This window comes from Megalobrama amblycephala, linkage group LG14, assembly GCF_018812025.1.
Source record: "Megalobrama amblycephala isolate DHTTF-2021 linkage group LG14, ASM1881202v1, whole genome shotgun sequence".
Lineage (NCBI taxonomy): Eukaryota > Metazoa > Chordata > Actinopteri > Cypriniformes > Xenocyprididae > Megalobrama > Megalobrama amblycephala.
The window spans coordinates 6,204,842-6,227,149 of NC_063057.1; the positions used below are offsets into that span (position 1 = coordinate 6,204,842).

General features: G+C 37.0%; 1 protein-coding gene and 1 long non-coding RNA gene across 6 annotated transcripts in view; one reads left to right on the forward strand and one right to left on the reverse strand.

Moving 5' to 3' along the window:
* rassf3 (Ras association domain family member 3) overlaps positions 1-22,308 on the forward strand; it is a 45,280-nt gene that overhangs the window by 6,371 nt on the left and 16,601 nt on the right. Inside the window, exon 2 of one of the 2 annotated variants that reach the window (XM_048154922.1) lies at positions 7,022-7,155. In XM_048154922.1, coding sequence (XP_048010879.1) covers positions 7,022-7,155 — 134 coding nt within the window. Of the gene's footprint in view, positions 1-7,021; positions 7,156-18,256; positions 18,718-22,308 lie in introns of those variants that run through there. The other variant, XM_048154923.1, reaches the window with a different exon arrangement.
* On the reverse strand, positions 660-18,052 carry LOC125244729. Of its 4 annotated transcripts, none has more exons than XR_007179368.1 (6): positions 17,929-18,052; positions 17,729-17,781; positions 15,654-15,894; positions 10,348-10,407; positions 5,970-6,203; positions 660-1,078 (listed from the first exon to the last, which is right to left on the reverse strand). It is a non-coding gene; the product is annotated as an uncharacterized LOC125244729 (long non-coding RNA). The 4 variants fall into 4 exon arrangements; XR_007179369.1 differs by having other exon boundaries at positions 17,618-17,781; XR_007179366.1 differs by having other exon boundaries at positions 17,595-17,781.

Consider the following 22,308-nt stretch of genomic DNA (forward strand, 5'->3'; position numbering starts at 1 on the left):
GAAGCAGTGTTTTGAAATTGAAATCACTAGATATTGTTGAATAATTTGTTTTTTTTGCCGTACAAAAAGTATTCTCGTTGCTTCATAACATTAAGGTTGAACCACTGTAGTCTCATGAACTGTTTTTAATATGTCTTTAGTACCTTTCTGAGCATCTGAAAGTGTTTTCTTGCTGGCAATGGAGGCCTCACTGAGCCATCGGATTTTATCAAAAATATCTTAATTTGTGTGATGAACGAAGGTCTTACAGGTGTGGAACGACATGACGGTGAATAATTAATGATTATTAATTTCATTTTTGGGTGAACTAACCGTTTAAGATAACCTGTAGCAAGAAATAAACACATCTTAAGCACGCAGAATAATGTAAGTGTACTTTTTTTGTAATTGCACCTTTGAACGATTACGTAATTGTGGCATCCTTTTACTTTGTGAGAACAGACAAAAATAGTGTCTTTATCTTAGAGAAGATTTACACCTATCTTGCACAAATCAGTTGCAGACATTGTTCTTTAATGTCAGCTATAGTGAGGTGGACCCTTGATGTGGTTGAAAAAGGACACTATAGCTCTGAAAGTGCGTGTGAGTGTTTCGCTGCGGCCCGATGTTTTGCTATGCGTGCAGTTTTGTGGTGCAAACCAAAGTCATGAAAGCTGAGCTGTGTCTCACAGAAGCAAAGCAATACTTCATACTTTTTATAAACAAATTAACTTGCACACATCACTTTTCAGGCATAAAAGCAGTGCTAAGTTGCGCAACGCCAACAGCCACAGAGAAAAACACAGAGCAGAGCACTAAAAACATCCGCTCACCGTTCCACAGTGAAGGACAGAGCCGAGTCTAAACAGCCGACACCGATGTGGGAAAAGGTTCACGATAACATGTCAAATAGTTTGTCAGTTTAACAACCATCGAATGAATGACTCAAGTAATGAAAAGAATGGAGTGTTTTCTTGACATTTTGTAACAGACAGGTGTTGTCGTGACCTCTGGACGGTGTGTGTGTCCCGTCTACAGTGTGTTGTTTCAGCGGTCTGATCTAATCCCAGCGCGGAGCCGAGCTGGAATGGAGACGACCCTGTTGTGAACAGAAAGCAACATGAGAATCTCTATTCTTATCTTGTTCCTAAAACAGCTCAGACACAGACTGAAACAACAGTTATCTATGTGATCAACTGAGCAAGGATAGGCTTTAGTCAAGTGCACATCTTTAGTCAAGATGTGCACAGTTTTCACAAACAGACTATTGTTTTGGGAGTCTGATATGAGAGAGATACTTGACAAGGAAATGGCACCATCAAAAATAAGCAACATCAAATTGCCACTTAAAAAAACAAGTATACTTCAAGTTAATTTGATTAAGTTTACTTGAGTAAAGTGCAAGTATTTTTTTAAGTATAGCTCATGTAGTAAGTATACTAATATCAAAGTACGAGTAGTATACAATTTCAATACTACTAGGGTCTAAATTGGGCTAATTTTTAGTGTATAAAGTAGTGTTGTCAAAAGTACCGACCACGATACCAAATCTGTATTGAAATTAAAAATGTGACGCTTTGAGCGGATTCATAAACACCTCTGATTGGTCTTTGTGTTCACAAGCTCATCAGATATGTCTGTGGCTACAATGATCAATGGACAGGAGCGTTTAAAAGCACACTGAAGTGTTTGAATTTGAAAGTGTTTTGAAAGCGGGAGCATTTGAAAGCAGGCATCTATCAGCTTTCAAATGCTCCCGTGTGTATCTGTGTAAGCGCTCGATGAAGAGCGTCATTGATGTCTATTTGCAACATGTTTTTGAAGCGTTGACCATTGTAGCCAATCACAGACATATCTGTTGAGTGCGTGAACCCAAAAGCCAATCAGAAATGTTTACAAATCCACTCAACAGCACTCACATTTTTAAAATTTCAGTACCGACTTGGTATCACGGTTAGAACACAACTAGTATAAAACTATGTTTTTCGTTTGTTCTGCAACTATACTACAAGTGAACTTATAGTTATAGTGATAGTTTACTAGTTTAATACGTGTATCACATTTTTAGTTTATGAAAGTACACTTGGAAGTATACTCTCAGTAAACTACTAGTTTAGTGGTTTTATGCTGCAAATATACTTAACATATACTTATAGTTTATTATTTATACTGTATATTATTTTTGCACTTTATTCATTTTTATGCTTGAAATATAGTTTTAACTGTACTTAAGTAGGCCTAAATTCCTACAGTATGTACACTACCAGTGGAATACACAAAAATTCACATACTCAGAATTAGGAACATATCTGTTTTCTTTATAAATCAATATTTTCAAACAATGTAAGTTTGTAAGACAGTATGTAAAACTATGTGAAAAAAGTATTTAATAGGGTACTCAATCAAAAGAGTAAACACAACTACAAGTCAAGTATACTTAGAATACTTAATTATACTTTTAAGTATATCTTGATCAAAAGATTGAGTCCACATATAAGACAAATATACTTAGACTTTCCTGTCAAGTCAAGTATGCTTAAGTGTAATTTTAAGTATATTTCCAAGAAATATAAAAAGTAGACTGAAAGTATACTTTCTTTTTCTTTTTTTAATAGTACACTTCTTTTTTGTAAGGGTGACAATGATAAATGTCATTTTGTCAGTTTGATGGACATACAAAAGGGTTTACAAATGTTTTACACTTTAACATACTGCTTCACATTTTGTTTTTCTGGCACTCTTTTTTGTGAGGATGGAATAAACATTATGTGGAAAAGTGAGGTTAAAAACAATCGTGAATGATTGACACCTGTCCAGAACAAGCACCTGTTAAAAGAGGGAGAGAGAGTAAAAAACACCTGGTTCATGATCACAAACTCCCTGTACTGACATCAGAAGCTGCATTTCCTTTAATTACAGATCCTTATGTGTTTCTTTTCCTGGTTGTCAGAGTCAGTCACAGTCTATGGCTGCATCCCAATTTACATATGTTGTACCAAAAGTACGTACACTTGTTCAGTTTGGGGTCAGTAACATTTTGTAGTAAGCCAGTATTGGCACATACTTCCACATCAGAAAAATTGTGTCACAATTCCACAGAAGCCTTACCAGTAAGCATTAGCATCAAGCTAAATGTAGTACCTAACTTGAATTTATTTAAATTTCAAGTTCATACTTTTAAAAACTGCTTTAGCAGCTTTGAAAAATAAAAAATGAACCACAACAAACATCTCCTTTTTATGCAAGTCCAAAAAATCATCTATCTGGTCAACTTTTGTTTTCATTGTATTTTATCAAGGGATGCACTATTTATTATCTTGCGTATGTTAATTGCTACATCTGCATGTAGCTTCTTTTAGAGTGTAATGTAAATTAACCTTAATAGCAGATTTAGTTTTGGGGTTGGTAAGTATTTAGAAAGTGAGACTGCTGTGGGAATGTGTGTTATATGAGCTGTCTGTTGTCGGTAATGTGTTTGTGTAGGAAACATTTAAGAACTCGAATGACTTGTTCTCTGTCGACATGCAAAGTTTTAGAAACAGAGTCCCAAATATTGCACCATCACGCCACAGTCTGGATACGGGACAGTATTGTGTGTGTGTGTGTAAAGTTTTGCTCCTTGGGCAGGTCCTGATCGATAGCGCCGTCCCTCATTACGGGAAGTGCAATTAAGGAAGAGACAGACCTGCACTTCCCACCCGCCCCAGAGAACAGATTTTGTGTGTGTGTGTGCATACATTAGCTCAGTTCCTACACTGACAAGACCGCAGCTCGGTGCAAAGAATGGCACTTTAAGCAACCATTACCCATCATGCCCCAGTATTAAAGATCCACTTTCATCACACCCCTATCATTGCTCATCCTCAGTGTCATTCTGCTCTCTGCTGATCTTTAAAAAGAGCAGTGTTCCTCCTGTTCCCCAGAGGAATATTTTATTGCTAAGAGATGATGAGATGAACATCTTAGTGGTGTTACATTTAAACATAACCTTTGTCCTAGATGTCTAAAATTCTTAAGGAGAAATAAAAAGACATATATGAGATATGTGATAAGTGTTGACATACAGTAGAGTTATGCAATGAATGCGGACAGCATAGCTCACATACTTTGGCCTTTGAAGAATTCATTGAGAAATGTTTGAGATTCTGGCTTCTGATTAGACTTGAGCACAGTTTGAGATTTCTGAGATCTCTTCTGAAAATCTAGAGAAAACCTTTGTGAGTTTACTGGGGACCATTTGCTCTCCATTTAATCTTGTTGCTGTCTACCAGAAATGTTTAAGATATTAACAAGATCTTATTTGTTATTTTCATTTCCTTGTCTGTTTGAGGGGCAGAGATTCAATTTGGGTTTTAAAAACCAGAGGAGCAGAAAGTGGATTATGGATACAATGTGCAGGATTTAGATGGCTGTCAGTACAGATCTTAAAGTTGAAAAGACTCATGAGTTAGTGGAGAAAAAACCCTCTTTGCAAGCCACTTTTAAAGACCTCTTTAAGTCAAAATTTGACTTTTTGTGGCATTTAGGCCCTGTCCACATGAACACGTGTATTTTCAAAGCCACAGCTTTTTCTATGCGGTTTGGCCTTTTGTACACATGCAAACGCAGTATCAGGTCACTGAAACCAAACTTTTTGGAAAATTTCAGCCAGGGTGAAGATTTTTAGAAACTCTGGTTGCAGTGTTGTCGTGCAGACAGTGAAACCAGAGAGTTTGGCTTGTGATGTCAGAACTGGTTATAACCTTTTTTCCTGGCTTCTGTTTGGCCAACATGGCTTTTCGGTTAGGGTTATATCACCACCTGTTGGTTTGGCATGCTCTTGACAGTGCTTTATAGTGTGTTTTTGCGTTTTCATGTGGACGCAATTTTTTATTTTTATAAACTCTGTTTATAAAAATACCCGTATACGTGTGGACTAGCTCTTAGTGCATATATGTCAGTTCTGAGGTTACCATACAGTAGTGTACTTCCTAAAAAAGTTAACAAAATTATCTTTAAGCACCAACACACATTCAGAATTTATTTGTCTTTCTCTTGGGCCCTGTTTTCACCTGGTATTAAGATGCATTTTGGTCAATCATATCACAAGTGGACGACACTAAATACAGATGTAAACAGAGTCTAAACCGTTTTGAGCTTGTCCACTTTCGACCACTTCCAGACGTAGTCAAAAGCGCATTAGTAGTGTAGACGCTCATGTGGTCGAATGCGTTTGAACAGCCACAAAAGACCATCTACTCTCCGCCTACTGACATAAATATTATAGGAAGCGCGCTAACCAGACGGGATTTAAATTTTGTCAGATGAAGACACAAGTTTAGTCTGAAGATGAAAAACATACTAAGCACAATGTTCTCTCACCATTCCTGATTTCTAACACACAGTCACAGTCGCATCTCCAGTCGCATTCATATGTAAATTGCGTGAGCTTATTTCGTCCATTAGGTCGAAAGATCTGAAAAAGCCCATACATTTACCCATCCATAGACCCTCCCTGTGAAGAAACCAGGACAGAAGTGGTTGAAACTGGACAAAAGAGACAAATTAAAACACCAAGATCGACCAAAACTCATCTTAATACCAGGTGTAAACAGAGCCCAATGGATGATAAAAAAAAAAATTGTGATGACTCATCTTGCAATATGGGTGTTTTGCAAAATTTTTTGTCTTATCAAATGCTCTATAAACCGGGAATTCCACCAGCCTCTAAGTAGCAAAGCCTCTGCATTGCTGTAACCAATATGAGAACAGTAAAAGTAATAGTTTAATAATCGGTTTAATTGTTTAATATTCTGAATATTAAGGGTGATCTAGGGTTTTTACAGTGGTGATAAAAATACATTTAAACACAAAGTGCTTCCCTCATCACCTCTCCTATATATGTCCATCATTTTCTGGGCAAAACGTTCATCATTTGACAGTCAAATCAATCGACTCAGCACACTGAGAGAGAGAGAGAGAGAGAGAGAGAGAGAGAGAGAGAGAGATACCTTGGAGATTGCATGGGCGAGAGACAAATGAGTTTGTCCTTCTGTTCTGGGAGTGGACTGCACAGGATGAGCGTTTGTGTTTCTCATGGCATGCCGTGAGTTAAGCTTTCGAGACAGAAAGCGTCATCACTCATATGCTTGAGTGGGATGGGAGCAGCATTCTGCAAACTTTACGGCAAAATTACCCAGCAAGTCAAGCGTCAGTCTTCAGGTAGGTCATAACAGCAACAGGAACTGAAAAAAAGCACCATAGGGATTTTTTTAGCCAGTGTAAAATGCCTCATGAAATTTACGTTTGCATGAATAAGCAAGTGTATGTGGTATGCGTCAGGTTTTCTGTGAACAGTGGCCCTGGTGAGGACTGAAAAGCAGATGATGCTCTTCTTATTGTCCATTCATGTTAATTAATTATCCATCCAATGCATTTCTGAGATGGATTTTTTTTTTCATTTCAGCATCAGAAAACATGTATTCTTATGCATGTGGAAGTATGCATAACTTTTACTCCAGAATACATAAGATATATACATGTAAAATCAATCTATAAAGATTGACCTTATTTTAACAATGGATTGTTTATTTATTTTTAATCATCTCAATTTGTTTGGTGTTTTCTTACATCTTTCTTAACATCTGTATTATTCTTACATCCCATTCCTTAAACACATGATTATACCTTTCTACATTAAAAGTTTGCATGTGTGGCATCTTATTTGCAAACCGATATTTCCATTTAGCCCAGCTGAAAAAAACCACCGTATTTCACTAAATCTCCTACTGAACAAAAATGATGCTGTTTGTTGAGGAGAGGTGTGCTGTTAACCCATAACACCTAGCATTTTGGTAAAACCACTCAAAACACATTAGAAATGCTTTAGCAACCACCTAGCAACATGCAAAAAAATATTCTAACTTTTTACAAATGTACTGCAATGTTATTGCGTTGTGGCAGCGAGTTCAGTTCAGTTTTAGGTATAAAAGTCTTTAAAAAGGTATTATTTTAACCATACTGTAGGAGTAACTGCTGTCTGTTCTTGTTTCCTCTCCTCCAGGTTGCAAATACACATGTCATGCTCAGTGTCGTGACCAGGTGGCGCTAGACTGCCATCAGAACGGATCCTTTAATGGCTGCCCACTCAGTGCTCTTGCTCAGGACCATCTTAACAACAACCAGTCCTCACACGGCGTGAGTACAGAGCTTATTTGTGCGTGTTTTCACATTTGCACGGACATTCAGTTCAATATCATCTCAAATACAGAAGTGAAATCAAGAATCACAGACATCTGACAGTGATGGTTAGGTGTGACCACAAGGGGGAGAACAATTCCAGATACATGACCTAAACTAGTCTCGGTATTGCTGTAAATGTAGTCTGATCAATGTTATATTCATTCTTGGTCACCTTAGATCTATGTTAGATCTTCACTGGCAGATGAATGGAAAAGCATATAGATTTTTAGTACAAACATTAGCTGAGATCATGAGTTGAAGTTTTTTCTTCTATGGGTGTGTTGGTCATAGTTTGGTCATAGTAATTATTGCTTTTCTTTAGTCTTCACTTAGACCTGTTTAATGGAATGGTGCAACTTAGCTAAAGGATGATACACTGTTATTTAGTGCCATATGAGTGCACACACACACACACACACACACACACACACACACACACACACACACACACACACACACACACACACACACATTCCCATCGCACTTGACATGGAAATAACAATAGCAGGATATTACTCTTGAGCAGAATTCCTCTGGTTCCCATAGTGTCCAGTTTTGTTCTCATGTGGACTATCACCCCCGATGCTCTGTAAACTGTGCAGTATGAATGAAAGACGAGCAGTGTGTGTGCGACCTGGTGGGGTCAACACACAGGTTAGTGTGGTATGTGTGCTATTCACACTAATCCAGGTCTGTCCGTTTAGTGCGGCGTAGGAAGAGATATTGGAATATGTAAACTGCTGTGTAACTGTGGCTACAGAGCCCGACTGTATTGTGACTGGTTGGAAAAGTGATTCAGATTACTTTTAAATGGGTGGATTTATATTCAAAAATATTTAGCATGGGGGCTTTTTTTGGGTTGTGACATTATTTTCATGACAATTGGCCACATTTATTCCTCCAAATTATTAGTAGCCTAGTGTGAAGTGAAAAAATCTCATTACTTTATAGTACTGAAAAATTATTATATGATTTGCATATTATTAAAGTACATTTGTAAAGTGGATCTGAAGATAAGCATGGTAGTATTTGCTGTAATGAAGTGTGTGCAAACAAGGTTTACTAATAAGGAAGAGGGTTTTTTAGCATTACAGTAGTGAGAAATGTGTAACATTAATAAACCTAAAACTAGAGATCATCTTTATGCAAAATATAACAATAGTTTTTTTTTTTCCATTTATTTTTGGAAGTAAAATGTGACTGACCTACTCCCAGACATTTATTTGTGACATAGCTGTTTCCGTCCATCTATTTTTATGCACATTTTGGGATATCACATAAAAAATGCTGGATGGAAACGCCAAGATGCACATAAATTCTAAAAATGTGCATAAACAACTTCCGCACACAATTGAGGCAGATCATTTTTTTATCCAGTAAGAAGACTACGATGGAAACACATTTACTGAATAAATCCCTTAATGTGCAACAAAAAACTTTGCCGTGACTTTGCCTCAACAGAGGATGTAATTGGATCACTGGACTAACCAGCCAACCAATCACATCACACAGCCTCTCGAATGTTGGTTTATTTATTCTGAAATGCCTGAACCAAAGTCTGTCATCAGAATGATTTGGTTTAATTTCCTCCCAGAACTGTCCCAAACACCCGGCATTTGAACGCAAGATAACATGACAGCGTTTACTGCGTTTCATCTGTGCGCTCTGAGGCTACATTTAAGATGTAGGAAAAAAAGAGCTGCAGTTTCTTCCCCGATTGCAGAAACTTCCATTTTTACTAGACTACAGATATTTTGCATCAATTTCCCAGCAAGTGATGATTTTTTCACAAATATTTTATGTGAAATTCCAATTTTGTGCAGTTAAATTGTAAAGTTAAATTCGTAACTTTGGAAGGAAACATACTGTAGCTACTGACCCACATAGCAAAGCTGTGAATCATATATGTTATGATAAGCTTTGTAACTGACAAAGTCTCAGCTGTCTTTTAGTTCTACTTTTTATTATGTTACAGCCTCAAATGTACTGTTATGTCCCAATTTAATCAGATTTTTTGACATATAAAATGTATGTGAATGCGCAATGGTGCCATTAATAAGGTTATGTGGTTTTGTTTATTTGTATTATGGATGTTTAGTATGTAGTGCACTGTTAGATGGTGCTGTGTGAGGTCTGAAGTTGATTCGTTAGTAATTTGGGATTAAACATGGGTGTGTTCATTCTCACAGGACAGTGAGGACCAACTGTCTGTGTCAGTCTAAACATGGACGAGTCTAACATTCATTTTAGTGTGCGTGTGTTTGACTCTTCATATAGACCCCAACATTCCAGACCAGAAGCCCCCCCTCCCCCTGAAGACAGTCGGTTGAGTCAGCCACGTTACTCAGAGCCAGACAAGGTCACACAAACCACTGACAGTTGAGGGAGGGATGTAGGGAGGACAGGGTGTCTACATGTAACACCCACTCAACAATGCAAAACCAAACCACTGACAAAAATTACATCAAGACATTAAGACATAACATCAAATTTGTTGAGCAAATGTAATTCCCAAAAATGATATTTTTAGAGTATGCGTGTGTGTGTATCTGTATGTATATGTATATATATATAATTATTTAAATACTAATATATTAATTAAAAACTAATATATTTATTTTGAATTTGCTTTTATATTTTCAATTTAGTTTAAATTTTACTAATATTATTGTTGTGCTTTTGTCATTTTATTTTTTTAATATTTCTATTTAGCTTTGAGTTTTTCAGTTTTTTTAAGTTTAAGTTTTTTTATCAATATTTATATTTTATTTTATTTTTTAAATATTTACAATATATTTACAGGCTATATATATATATATATATATATATATATATATATATATATATACACAAAATATATTTGTATATATATATATATATATATATATATATATATATATATATATAATGTACAAAATATTTTTATTTATTATTTATTATTATTATATAATATAAATGATATAAAAATATAAATACATATACTTGTAAAATGTATATACTTTCTCAGACATATACATGGATGTGTTTGTATTTATATATACATAATAACCTAAAACAATTTTAATGTAAGAACAGTCTATTTTAAAAAAGTAGTTTGTCTGTTCATAGTGTAAGGGTGATTCATATCTGAGACTTTACATGGATTACCTTGGAAAGCGCTGCTGTATTTTTGCTGTACTGTTGGATCAGCAATATTGTGTGTGGAGCCTGAGAAAGAAACAGAGGTGTAAATATGATCCAAACGAAAAGGAACAAACAGACAGATGTAGGAAAGAGAGAGTTTCCTGTCAGGAAACAGTCACAGGATGCTTGCAGCATAGCCGAGTACACACATGTCTAGCACACATCACATTAGACTCGAGCACAGATACAAACACAAAGGTGCATTGACCACAATAACTGATAAGCTCCAGTTGTGCCCGCCCCTTTGCGCATACCAAACATCACTCTAAGCCAGTGGGAGAGACCATCAAGGACATTAAATCTACATAATTATTTCTTGAAACACAAGTACAAGTTTTGTAGTTAAGTGCTCCCAAAAAAAGCAAGTTAAAGTTGAGATTCAGCACAAGTATGTAGCAGGATAATGTGTGTCGTTCATTTTTTTTCTGTTAGGCAGCAGTTTTTTGGCAGGCGTGAACTGAATGCTGGGAACTCTTTGGGTGGTGAAACTGGTCCAAAATGCAAGAGGCAAAGCTTTAACCCCACCACACTAACCACACGCCCATGTGACTCCTACTAACAAAGAAATGGATATATGTTACACAATCTGGTCTCTATTGGTCAAGTTTACTGTATGTTTAGCATTGAATTTTGTTCGTGTAAGCCTACGATTACTGTCAGTAGAGAAGGACAGATATTTTAGTCAAAGTTCCCATCTGCAGTACAGTATCAGGCCGAGACAGTCATGTGAAAAGATTGTAAATCAATTGGCTGATTTACTTAAGACTGATTTAATTTGGTTTTGCGTCACATTGGGTCTAGAGTTTATGCCTGCATGCATAATATTTCTGCCTGCAACTGATGTCAGATATCACAGATAACATGATTGACTAGGTTAATCATGCTATTCCGCAGGAACACATGCTATTATGTGGAAATGTGTAATGAAGCATCAGTGCAGAACAAAATCTACCCTCAATGGGTTGGACCCAAAGTCCAGCTGATCTTTGACTGCTGAAATGTTGTAAGGCCTGTAAAATGTAGCTATTTTAGCATTTACTGACATCTGATTTATATATCAAACCTCAAGCATTGTGTAGGGTTAGACTGACATTTTCTTAGAAAGACTCTGAAAGGACAATTTGTCAGTTATTGCTCCTATGGAAGCTTGTTTCTGCCACAAAATAAACATATTAAAAAAAAGTAATTGTGACTTTTTATCTCACAATTCTAAGAATTGCAAGATTTAAACTTACAATTGGGAGTTATAAAGTCAGAATTGTGAGATATAAACTCGCAATTCGGAGAAAAAAAGTCTTCTGACTTTATATCTCACAATTCTGACTTTATAACTCACAATTCTGACTTTATAACTCACAATTCTTACTTTATATCACAAAATTCTGACTTTATATCACAATTCTAACTTTATATCACACAATTCTGACTTTATAACTCACAATTCTGACTTTATAACTCACAATTCTGACTTTATATCACAAAATTCTGATTTTATATCACACAGTTCTAACTTTATATTACACAATTCTGACTTTATAACTCACAATTCTGACTTTATAACTCACAATTCTGACTTTATAACTCACAATTCTTACTTTATATCACAAAATTCTGACTTTATATCACAATTCTAACTTTATATCACACAATTCTGACTTTATAACTCACAATTCTGACTTTATAACTCACAATTCTGACTTTATATCACAAAATTCTGATTTTATATCACACAGTTCTAACTTTATATCACACAATTCTGACTTTATAACTCACAATTCTGACTTTATAACTCACAATTCTTACTTTGTATCACAAAATTCTGACTTTATATCTCACAATTCTGACTTCCATATGCTCCAGTAATGCAGCTTGGGAAAATATGTCATTCTTTGCTGGATTGGAATGCTACAAGAATTCACTTTGGCTTTCAACAGTCACCGATGACATTCCTAAAGGAATTTATAAATACCCTCCTATGTAGGTCAGGCCCCTCGACCTTTTTGGTGGACTACAATCTGCGACCATAATTGACTTTTAGTTCACGCGACTCTAAAGAAGACTAACCCTCTTATCCTTAGAGCAGAATAAGCAAGTAGGTCTTCTTCCCTAAGGTCTGGGATTAGACGCTGTCTATCTTAGGAGCTAATCCCGCCTTTTTCTTTAGATCTTCATTCAGTCAACTAGGTCAGCGGTAACTATCCAGTAAGCACCTCACATAATGCTCACACACTGATCCAAAAAACCTTCTGGAACTTACTATTGGTTTCCAAATATTGTAAATGTTGCTATGTAATCACAGTGCATCAATGCATGGATATATGAGTTCTCAGGATTAATCAAGCTAGCCAAAAGCAAGCCTATGTTTGTAAATGAAACCATGGAGCCCCTAAAACTGAAGACCCTTTGACAGAACACTAGAGAGTGGTTGCTGTGGCTACTTCTATATCAAACAGTAATAAAGTACCTTTCCATGGAAAAGTGCACCCAGCTTCTCTGCATGTGAATGAGTGTTTGTTAATTGCTCCCAGCCGTCACCACATTCAGAAGGACAGGCTCAGCTGGATCTATAGAAGTAGAAAGCTCAGCAACAGGTCGGATTGCACAAACCTTTAGATTGATAACAAACCTGTTCTGTAAAACTATGTTTGGATTTTTCAGACTCTAAAATAACTAAACTATAATTAATATCATTTATAGGATTGTGCATACTCTACACAGAGTGAGTTCCATATTGTAAACAAAGGAATGTTGTATTCAGGTCAAATTTGGTCTCACAATCCATCAGGCCTTATCTTCATCCTTCCACTCACTTTTCATTCAATCATGGCTGCATTGTAGGTTCAATATAGAGAGTTTGAATCAAGCTGTTGTTTATAGCGGTCAGGACCATCTCAGCTCAATGTTTATGTTTAGATAAAACTATTTAAAGCAAAGTATAGATGCTTTCCTGGGGTTTAGACTGCAGAGTGTAAGATAACATAGATCTTTATGCCTGTATGAACTGTAGACAACTCTAGACTAACATACAAAGAGTCTTTAAAGACTTCAAGAGACCTTCTGAAACCAACCACAAGACAAGACGGAACCTGCACTGGGGTTAGACTGTATAACTGTGGGTGTCCTTTGTGTGGATTTTGGGACCAAATTACCTTCTATTTAGTCTTCCTTTACTGTCTGGATATGTGAGGTTTGGCTGGAGGAAAGACTATGATTTCCATCTATGTGAACACTGATTGTTTGTGTAGAAAACCCTGATCTCGGCTTGGATCTCACTAGAGTTTAGACTGAGAAGCTGAGGTCACTGTCTGTTTCAGCATCCCTCTGATTCTTGTCTTTTTGAGATCATTATTCATATCTTGAGCATACCAAAACAATAACCCCTAGAGTATCAGAGCAGAGGGAAACTGTTAAAACCTTATGCAAAATACACCTTTTGGACATCAATAAGAGTCACGTGTCTTTGTTATCATGCATTGTGGAATTAATGTGTCATTGAGTGCTGGCGTTTGCTTTACAGTATTGGTTTCATCAAATAATTCACTTGTGATTTTTGTATGCAAAGGAGTGTAAAGGTTTGCTACTAATTGAGTCTAAAATTATTTTTCACAATTACAGTCAGCAAAGAAATTCTCTAACGTCACCTTGATTCAATGGCCTCTTGAAGTATAATTAAAGAGCAAACACTGTACATGTAGCAATTTGTCATGACAGGTTTAGCCTTGTAATTTTGGACAATTAGAGGACTGAAACTGCTTTATGCTCTGACCTCTCAAACCACACCCTGCCAGACGAGATCAGACATCGAGCATAGTAAGGTGTGTATTTCCTGAGGTCATCCACAGTAAACTCTTTGTGCGTATGTAAAAGGAATTGAAGTTGATTTGCGAGACATTCCACACGCCTTCATGCAAATGCCGGCACATAAACAGTGACTGTGTGCTGGGAACACGAGTCACTCCCCTTTAGCAAAGGAATGTGGGTAATGTATAATGAAGGCTATGGCCCATAGCCAGAAAAACTACAGGTTGCAGTCACAGGTCACCCCTGTGTCCCTCCTGCCAGGCCCTATTGTTCTGTAGTGGACTTGGAAGGAGTCTCCTTGCTGAGTGAGACATTTTCACACGCTCCTTGGAAACATTGAATTATGAAGGGTACTTCCTCTTCAGTTTATTGTGCATTTAAATTTTTTCAATTGAATTCAATTTCAATTGCATCAGCAATTAAAACATAAAAATATTTGTTCTCGAGAATAAGGCTGCATGTCCACCAAAGCGTTTTTAGCCAGCTGAAAACACTAGATGCTCTGCTGAAAACGCCTATCTGTGAGCACTTGAGAGTGCCTCGGCATTGCAGCATTTTTCTTTCAATTGAGACGCTTTGTTGCTATGATACGGAATATCAGCGGCACTGTTACTTGTAACTGATTTAGCAGATAATTTGTCTCAGACTAAAAATGTCGACTCAATGTACTTGCTATGTATGTTCGGAGACCAGCAATATTAATTTCTCATCCATTTTGTTCCATTGTTCAGTTGGTCAGTGTTGTATTTGTCCCGCCCCTCCTTCATTCTGATTGGACGGCTGGCTAAAAAGTGACAGTAATGAGCGCAGCGTTTTACTCAAAGTTGAACATTCTTCAACTCGAAGCAACCGGTAAAAAACAGTTGAGCATGAAAAAGGTGCTCAGCGTCTCATTACGCTCCTGGTGTTTAAAAAACGTGGCGCTCCCATTAAACACATTTTGAAAAGTACACTAACAGCTAAAAATGCTTTGGTGGACACAAGGCCCAAGAATTGTTTTTGGGTGAAAATTTATGTTAATTCAACTTCATCTTCTGAAAAAAATGATTTTCTGAGGTGGCGATTTCGTATGAATTCATACGATTAGATTTGTACGAAAGAGTACGATAGTAAGCATGAAGCTCCACCCCAAAACCTAACTGTTGCTTGCAGATTGTATGAAAACATACAAATGGGATTGTACAAATGCATAAAAATTAGCTACCAATTCATTGGTGCCGATAGCCTCGTAGGCAGCACCGACATATAGCGGCATTGCGCTTTGGGCTACCCGAGTTCGAGTCCCGGCTTGAGGACCTTTCCCGATCCCACCCCCCGTCTTTCTCTCCCACTTCTCTTCCTGTCTGCTTACTGTTCTATCATAATAACAGTAAAAATAAATCTTTAAAAAAAAAATTGCCACCGATTCACCAAAACCTAAAATAGTTATGAATGGCCATGAGACTGTGTTAATTTGACATTGTACTGACCTACCACTGATGCCTTTGGGTTGCATGATTTGACCGTTCCTTTTCTGACAGGGTATTTTTAGGTCTTCTCCATGTTCTTGGGTTTAAATTAAGCACTGTCCTTCCACAAACTTCTTGAAAGCTGCAGTTTGTGGGGCGTGGTTTGCCCTGTCCTTGATCTACTGCAGATGTTGCTTGGATTTCTTTGGAATGAATTATGTTTTTTTTCTTGACTGGGTGGGCTGTTATCATATGTGAAGCACTGTAAAATAGAAAATATACATGTATAAAGTGGAAAATTGTTTGGAAACATAAGCTAAAACCTCAAAGCAGCTGTTAACACAGTAAAGATGATGTCTGTGCTCTTTTGGATTGGCACTCTTGATATTAAAACTGTTTGGTGGTGGTTGCAGTAATGAATCTCGCCTGACTGATAATGCAAGCCAAAGCTGTGGGTCTGTCATGGGTTTAGTGGAAAATTTGCTTAGGATATCATAAATGTTGTGCTCTTTTAAGCACTAAATATATAACAGAAAAATACTTAGCCTTTTAGAAGAACTTCCCCTGAAGTTATAATGTGTTACAACTTACATGTTTAATTTAAGGACAACTTTCTAATTCTCAGGATATTTGTGATCTTTAGAAAGGGGGATAAATTACAAAGAGCAGCTAACCCCAAAAATAATGGGTTTGCTTGTGGAGTAGATCCAAAACCAGACACAAAGTCATAAAAATGAGGCTTGTAATTTGTCAATGGATGAATAGGTTTAGATTTTTTACTGGGTAGCAGCTTCCACATGGAAGTTTGCTCTTCATTACTGAATAAACAGATAAGTGGCTGTTCGCACAGAACATATTTTTCCATTCCACTGCTTTACTTTTCCATTATTTTTCTATACAAACACACACTAGACGGACATGTTTGATCGTTGCGCTTTTACATGCTGTTCTAAAAATGTGGCGCTCAAGTTAAAGGATTAGTTCACTTTCAAATAAAATTTTCCTGATAATTTACTCACCCCCATGTCATTCAAGATGTTCATGTCTTTCTTTCTTCAGTCAAAAAGAAATTAAGGTTGTTGATGAAAACATACCAGGATTATTCTCTTGGACTTCAATGGCCTCCAAACGGTTGAAGGTCAAAATTACAGTTTCGATACCAGATGAGGAATAAGGGTCTTATCTAGTGAAACGATCTGTCATTTTCGAAAAAATACAACTGTATATACTTTATATAAACAAATGATCACCTTACGAGTGCTTCTGCCAAAACCGCACTTTCGTATTCTTCAAAAAGCTTACGCTGTATGCCCTACACCTTCCCTATTCTACTTACGGAACGAACACAGCACCAGTTTCATTTTTTCTGTAAGTAGTATTTTTTTCGAAAATGACCGATCGTTTCTCTAGATAAGACCCTTATTCTTCGTCTGGTATCATTTAAAGCCCTTTGAAGCTGCACTGAAACTGTAATTTTGACTTTCAACCATTTGGAGGCCATTGAAGTCCATTATTAGGAGAATAATCCTGGAATGTTTTCATCAAAAACCTTAATTTCTTTTCGACTGAAGAAAGACATGAACATCTTGGATGACATGGGGGTGAGTAAATTATCAGGAAAATTTTATTTGAAAGTGAACTAATCCTTTAAAATAAGTTCAACTTTTAAAAGACACGTCTCGAGACTTTGCATTTTTCCCAATTCCACTGCCTGCGTCTAGCATTTTTCAAAGCAAAAATGCGCTGTGTGTGAACCAGCCCAAGTGGACTTCTTTCTTTAGTCTCGATCACATGACCTGAAATGTGAGAAGTTGTAAAAGTGGTGGCAGCCAATTTCCTCTGTGACCATGGACACAGAGGTCCCTATCCAAACTTGTTAATTAGCATTCACAATGTTTAAGGTGTTGTTCTCACGCTTGTGGCAAACCGCAGGTCAAAGTATTACCTTACTACAATACATACATGCACAGACACACATCTCTTACAGAAGTCTGTCATCAAACTGTCTTCCACTTTTACACAGTCCTCATGTTTGCATTGGTCCACAGCTACACCCTTTCATATGGGCGTACTGCCTTGTATTAAATGCCCCAAACCTATATTTTTAGCTCAGATGGTAGGCCTCCACCAACTTCAGAAGTAGTCCATGCTATGTTTCAAAGAAGGAAAATAAGAAAACTTGCATCTGTATGTTGCATACTTATAGAGGTAAGTGAAATTACATATTAAAAATTGATTTCCAGCTGTATTTTTCTCTTTAGACAGAGAAAAGGCGTTGTAGTATCATAGTACTAACCGTGACTGGATGAGACGCGATCGAAGCCGTTTCCCGCCGTAATTAATTTGAAGCGGCTGCTGTATGTTGCTTGGCAACAGTTTGCAAACAAACTCATCTCGGAGTTCCTCCTGATTATTACTACTAATAAATTAATATTTTTTATTGAACATTGGTTTATTTTATTGTATTACCATTGCCGCCGTTTATGAAAAGAAGTTTATTTAAAAAAAAAAAAAAAAAAAAAAAAAAAAACATTAATCAGGTACGCAGGTAGGGGACGCAACAGGAGCCAGTGAATGAGGAAATGCAGTGTGTGTGAATGTGAATGTGGGTGTGTTCTCCACAGCGAGTCGCTCCGGTTTATTGAACTCAGTTTAGTTTGAAAAGTGTTTGGGAAGGACTCGACTGCGCGTATTCCTTGACGTTTTAAAGCATTTTGAGTATTTTCCAATCTTAATACGTTTATTAGATATAATTATTACATATTTAAACAGAAACGGGAAAGTGTTTTTGGAATTTGGCGACTGTTTCGTCTTAGGGAGAAATACAGCCGTGATTAGGGAGCGACAGTGACTCGCGCGGTTCACGTTTCACAGCGTTGATTCACTCCTCCGTTTGACTTTACAGTACAGTATATGCGCGCATATAAAGCCTGTTTTTGGATGTGTCCGAGTTTCTCTTCAAATGTCGTGGACGAGCACAATGAGTAGTGGATACAGTAGTTTGGAAGAGGATTCAGAGGAATATTTTTTCACTGCCAGAACCTCCCTGTTCAAGAAGCCTTCGGTTAAACCCACGTACCTTAAGGTGAATATATTTACATTAAACATGTATTTATTTATATCAGTTCATTTGTTTCTTTCTTTGGTTTTCGAAGCTTACGTGTCATATTGTGTTGGTGTCCAGGTGGGATCAGCTGTTGCTTTGAATTTAACAATTCACAACAGCTCATTGATTGAAACTAAGTCTTGATCATTAACAAAATTTTAGTTTAACCATAGCATGACATACTGTAATTCTTCACTGTTATTTAACTTGTTGCATACGTGAATGTTACAGTATGACGTAGCTCTACCTGCAGGCATGTCCTTGATATTAATGACCTTAAGATAATGCCTCTTTTGTGTCAGATTGCATTGAGAAAGTGTTTAAAACACTTAATGGACGCCCTAAAATCAATTTTGCCTGGTTTCTCTGGCCACACAGTCATTTTTAATAGACTTAATATTGGATTTAGCACAATAATGCACACTTATTGTTTTGATTTATTATGCATATTATAATATTAAGGGTGTTATTTGATTGTGTATGACGTCTGAATTTATTTAAAAGCATTACGTCATGCCATCATGGCATGGAAGTTATGATAAAGTAGGTCACTCTCAGCTCATAAAAGCTGTTTTGTTCAGTATCTTTTTCATGCTTATTGTGATTGTCTATTGGCTGACATCAGCATGCCCGAATCAAAGACAACTGCTCATAATTTCTGTCTGAGACTGAGTTACTATTAAAACTCCGGTCAGTGTGACTGACCCCATGTGATTTGAATATGGCCTCTACACAGTCATGTGTGACTGCAAGATTGGCTCAAAGAGAAAAGATTCATAGTATCACCCCCACACTTCTGTCAATTACCCGATTGTGAGAAAAATGTCAGCGGAGACAATTTTTCATGAAGTTAATGCTGTCATGTGACTTCTATTTTCTGGGGGAAACTGTTGCAGATTGTTTTATTGGGTGTTTATTCCAAAACCCATTGAGCTGCCTACATATGGAGCATTTTAAGGCATCAAATGCAGCTCCAAAAGATAGGCTGAGTTGCATGCATCCTTTACAGAGAAGGCAATCCCAGGATGCGTTGTAGCAAGCTCAGTGAGAGCATTCCAGATCAGTCCATTATACTATTGTTCTGCCTTAGAAGGTAACTGACTGTGTAGTCAGTAAAAACCAAGGTAGCGCACTCAGGTTTTTGAGTCATGATGTATCAAATTCCAGACTTTTAGAATGGACATGCTACACATGCATTATATGACTATCCATTAATGTAGCAGCTGTAGAAGGAATTGCTCAAAATGGAATGAGTCAGTTCCTTAAACAGCCCGGCACATTGCTATGGCTCACTTCCTGTTACTTCATTCTGACAAAGAAGCTCCCCCCTCACAACTATTTCATCATCAGCAAAGACAACCAAAAATTCAAACTCTGGCTTTTTTTCGAAGGGCACTTTTCAAAGTATGTGCAAGATGCAAATAGATACTATCTACAAAAGTAAAGTGTCTTTAACAAGTGGAGCAGATATGCCCTGTACTTCATCTGTTTTGTCACCTCTTGCATGCCACAAATGCACTGACCCTGGGAAACAGCTGCTAGGGCAGGCATGTAAAACAGCAGGATCATGGGGGTTTGTGTGGGCCACAGTGCTCGGTTTCTACAAAGAAACATTTTTGTCCATAATAGCTCAGTTTATTGGAGTGAAAATCAGTAATGTTTAATTTGTTGCATCAACTTTAGAAAGCCATACAGGTGTAGACGATACATTTTGGCAACAGCTGAATTCACTTTCCATTAAGCAGCCATTTATCTTTACAGTGGAAGAGAGAGTGTGAATTGTGTTGGTGAAGTTAGAAGTGCTGAAACAGTTTTCCTGGATTTGCTATTCAGGAAAAGGTTTTAAAGAAAGACAGACGTTATCTACAGTCTGCAGGCTGTTTTTATAACTCAAGGCCTGATTGAACGGAAATTCAATTAGTAATCATACACAGATAAAACTCAAAAGCGTCTGCTGTGGGTGAATACAGAAGCCCATGTCCGTAGACAGCCACCGCTCTACCTGTAGATTATTGCAGTTGTGTGCTTGTTTACAGTATCTCACTTTGTTTTTGTGGCAACGTTCCATTTGGTGGCGAATGGTTTGTGCATGACGTCATTGGCCTTGAATATTCGCATACTTTGCCAACACAGGCACTGAAAGCACAAAGAAACTTAGCTCTGAATTCTTGCGAAAGTTTCTCATCCATTGTTTAGCTGTTCCACAAGGTTTTCCAGGTTTATCCTGAGCTTTCCGCTTGGCATGTTTTAGCCATCAGATGCTGATCAAAGCATTTTGAGTCGTTGCGCCAATTCCTCATTAGGGATCAGGTGATCGGTCAAACGATTTTGGACCGTTAATCGCGTTGATGATGTGAATTGCATCTGCTAGCTGCAGGAGTTCATGCACTCACTGAGCATTAGATGAAGACTTTCATGTCAGCCACACTCAGAAAGATAAAACTAAATCTCGAGGATGTTAATGCAGCAGACCTGAGCTGACTCCAGTCTTAGTTTACACGAGAGCAGATCCAGGAATCCTTCATTGAGGTCTACTTGCTGCAAATCCAAATAGAGCAGCCAAGAGAAGAGTATGTGTGCTGGAGACACTGCTCTTCAAGGGACTGAGAGTAAATGTTTATATCATACTACCCATATCTTCTCAAACAAAGGAGAATAGATATTTAGAGACATAACTTTTTCCACTGTCATGAACGGACCACCAAAAACTTTAGCATTTAAAAGATGGATTAATAATAGGCCACATTGTCAGTTGTAAAAGCCTGGCTGCACTGTAAACCTGAAGAAGTTGGGCTACCTTTAAAGAATTTTAGGTAATCAGATACATCAAATTTTTAATTATTATGTTCCCAATTTTAAGTATGCAGAACTATCAAGTTTTGAAATTGTAGTACTCTTGCATGTTAATTGCTCCTAACTCCAAGTACTGAGTTAGCAAACTCATACATTTTGATAGCAATTAACATTAAAATATTTAATTAACTTTATTTTGAGTTCTTGCAAATCAAATGTTATTTACTTCAATGTAAACCCTAAGTTGTCAGAACTCAAAAAAGAAGAGAATTTTAAAGTTAAGAAACTCAACTTAACTTGAAATATTTGAGTACACTAATTTATACATTTAACTTCAAATTATCAGGTTATCTCAACGTAAATATTTTGCTAGCTATAACAAACTAATTCAGAAAATGCCAACTTGCTAATTTGATAACATGTTAACAATAACATGGTATAGCACTTGAATGAATACAGCAACTTAAAACATTTAACTTACCTGCTCTCAAAACAAGCAGCATGCACCACTTGTCACCATGATAGTAACTCTCCAAAAACCCACACAGAAACTCTTCTAAATTAGCATAACAAAACATTAATCACTACCAAATCTCCCTTACCATTAATCTTGCACAAAAAAAACAAACATTATATAACACTTAATTTTAGCACTTACTCTCCTTTTGAGTACCATGGTCAAAGCATGCTGGGAAATCCCAGCCCAGTTTCAGTTAGTCTAAATTAAAAGAAATTAGTTCATACAACTCAAAAACAATGAAAACAGTTCAGTTTACA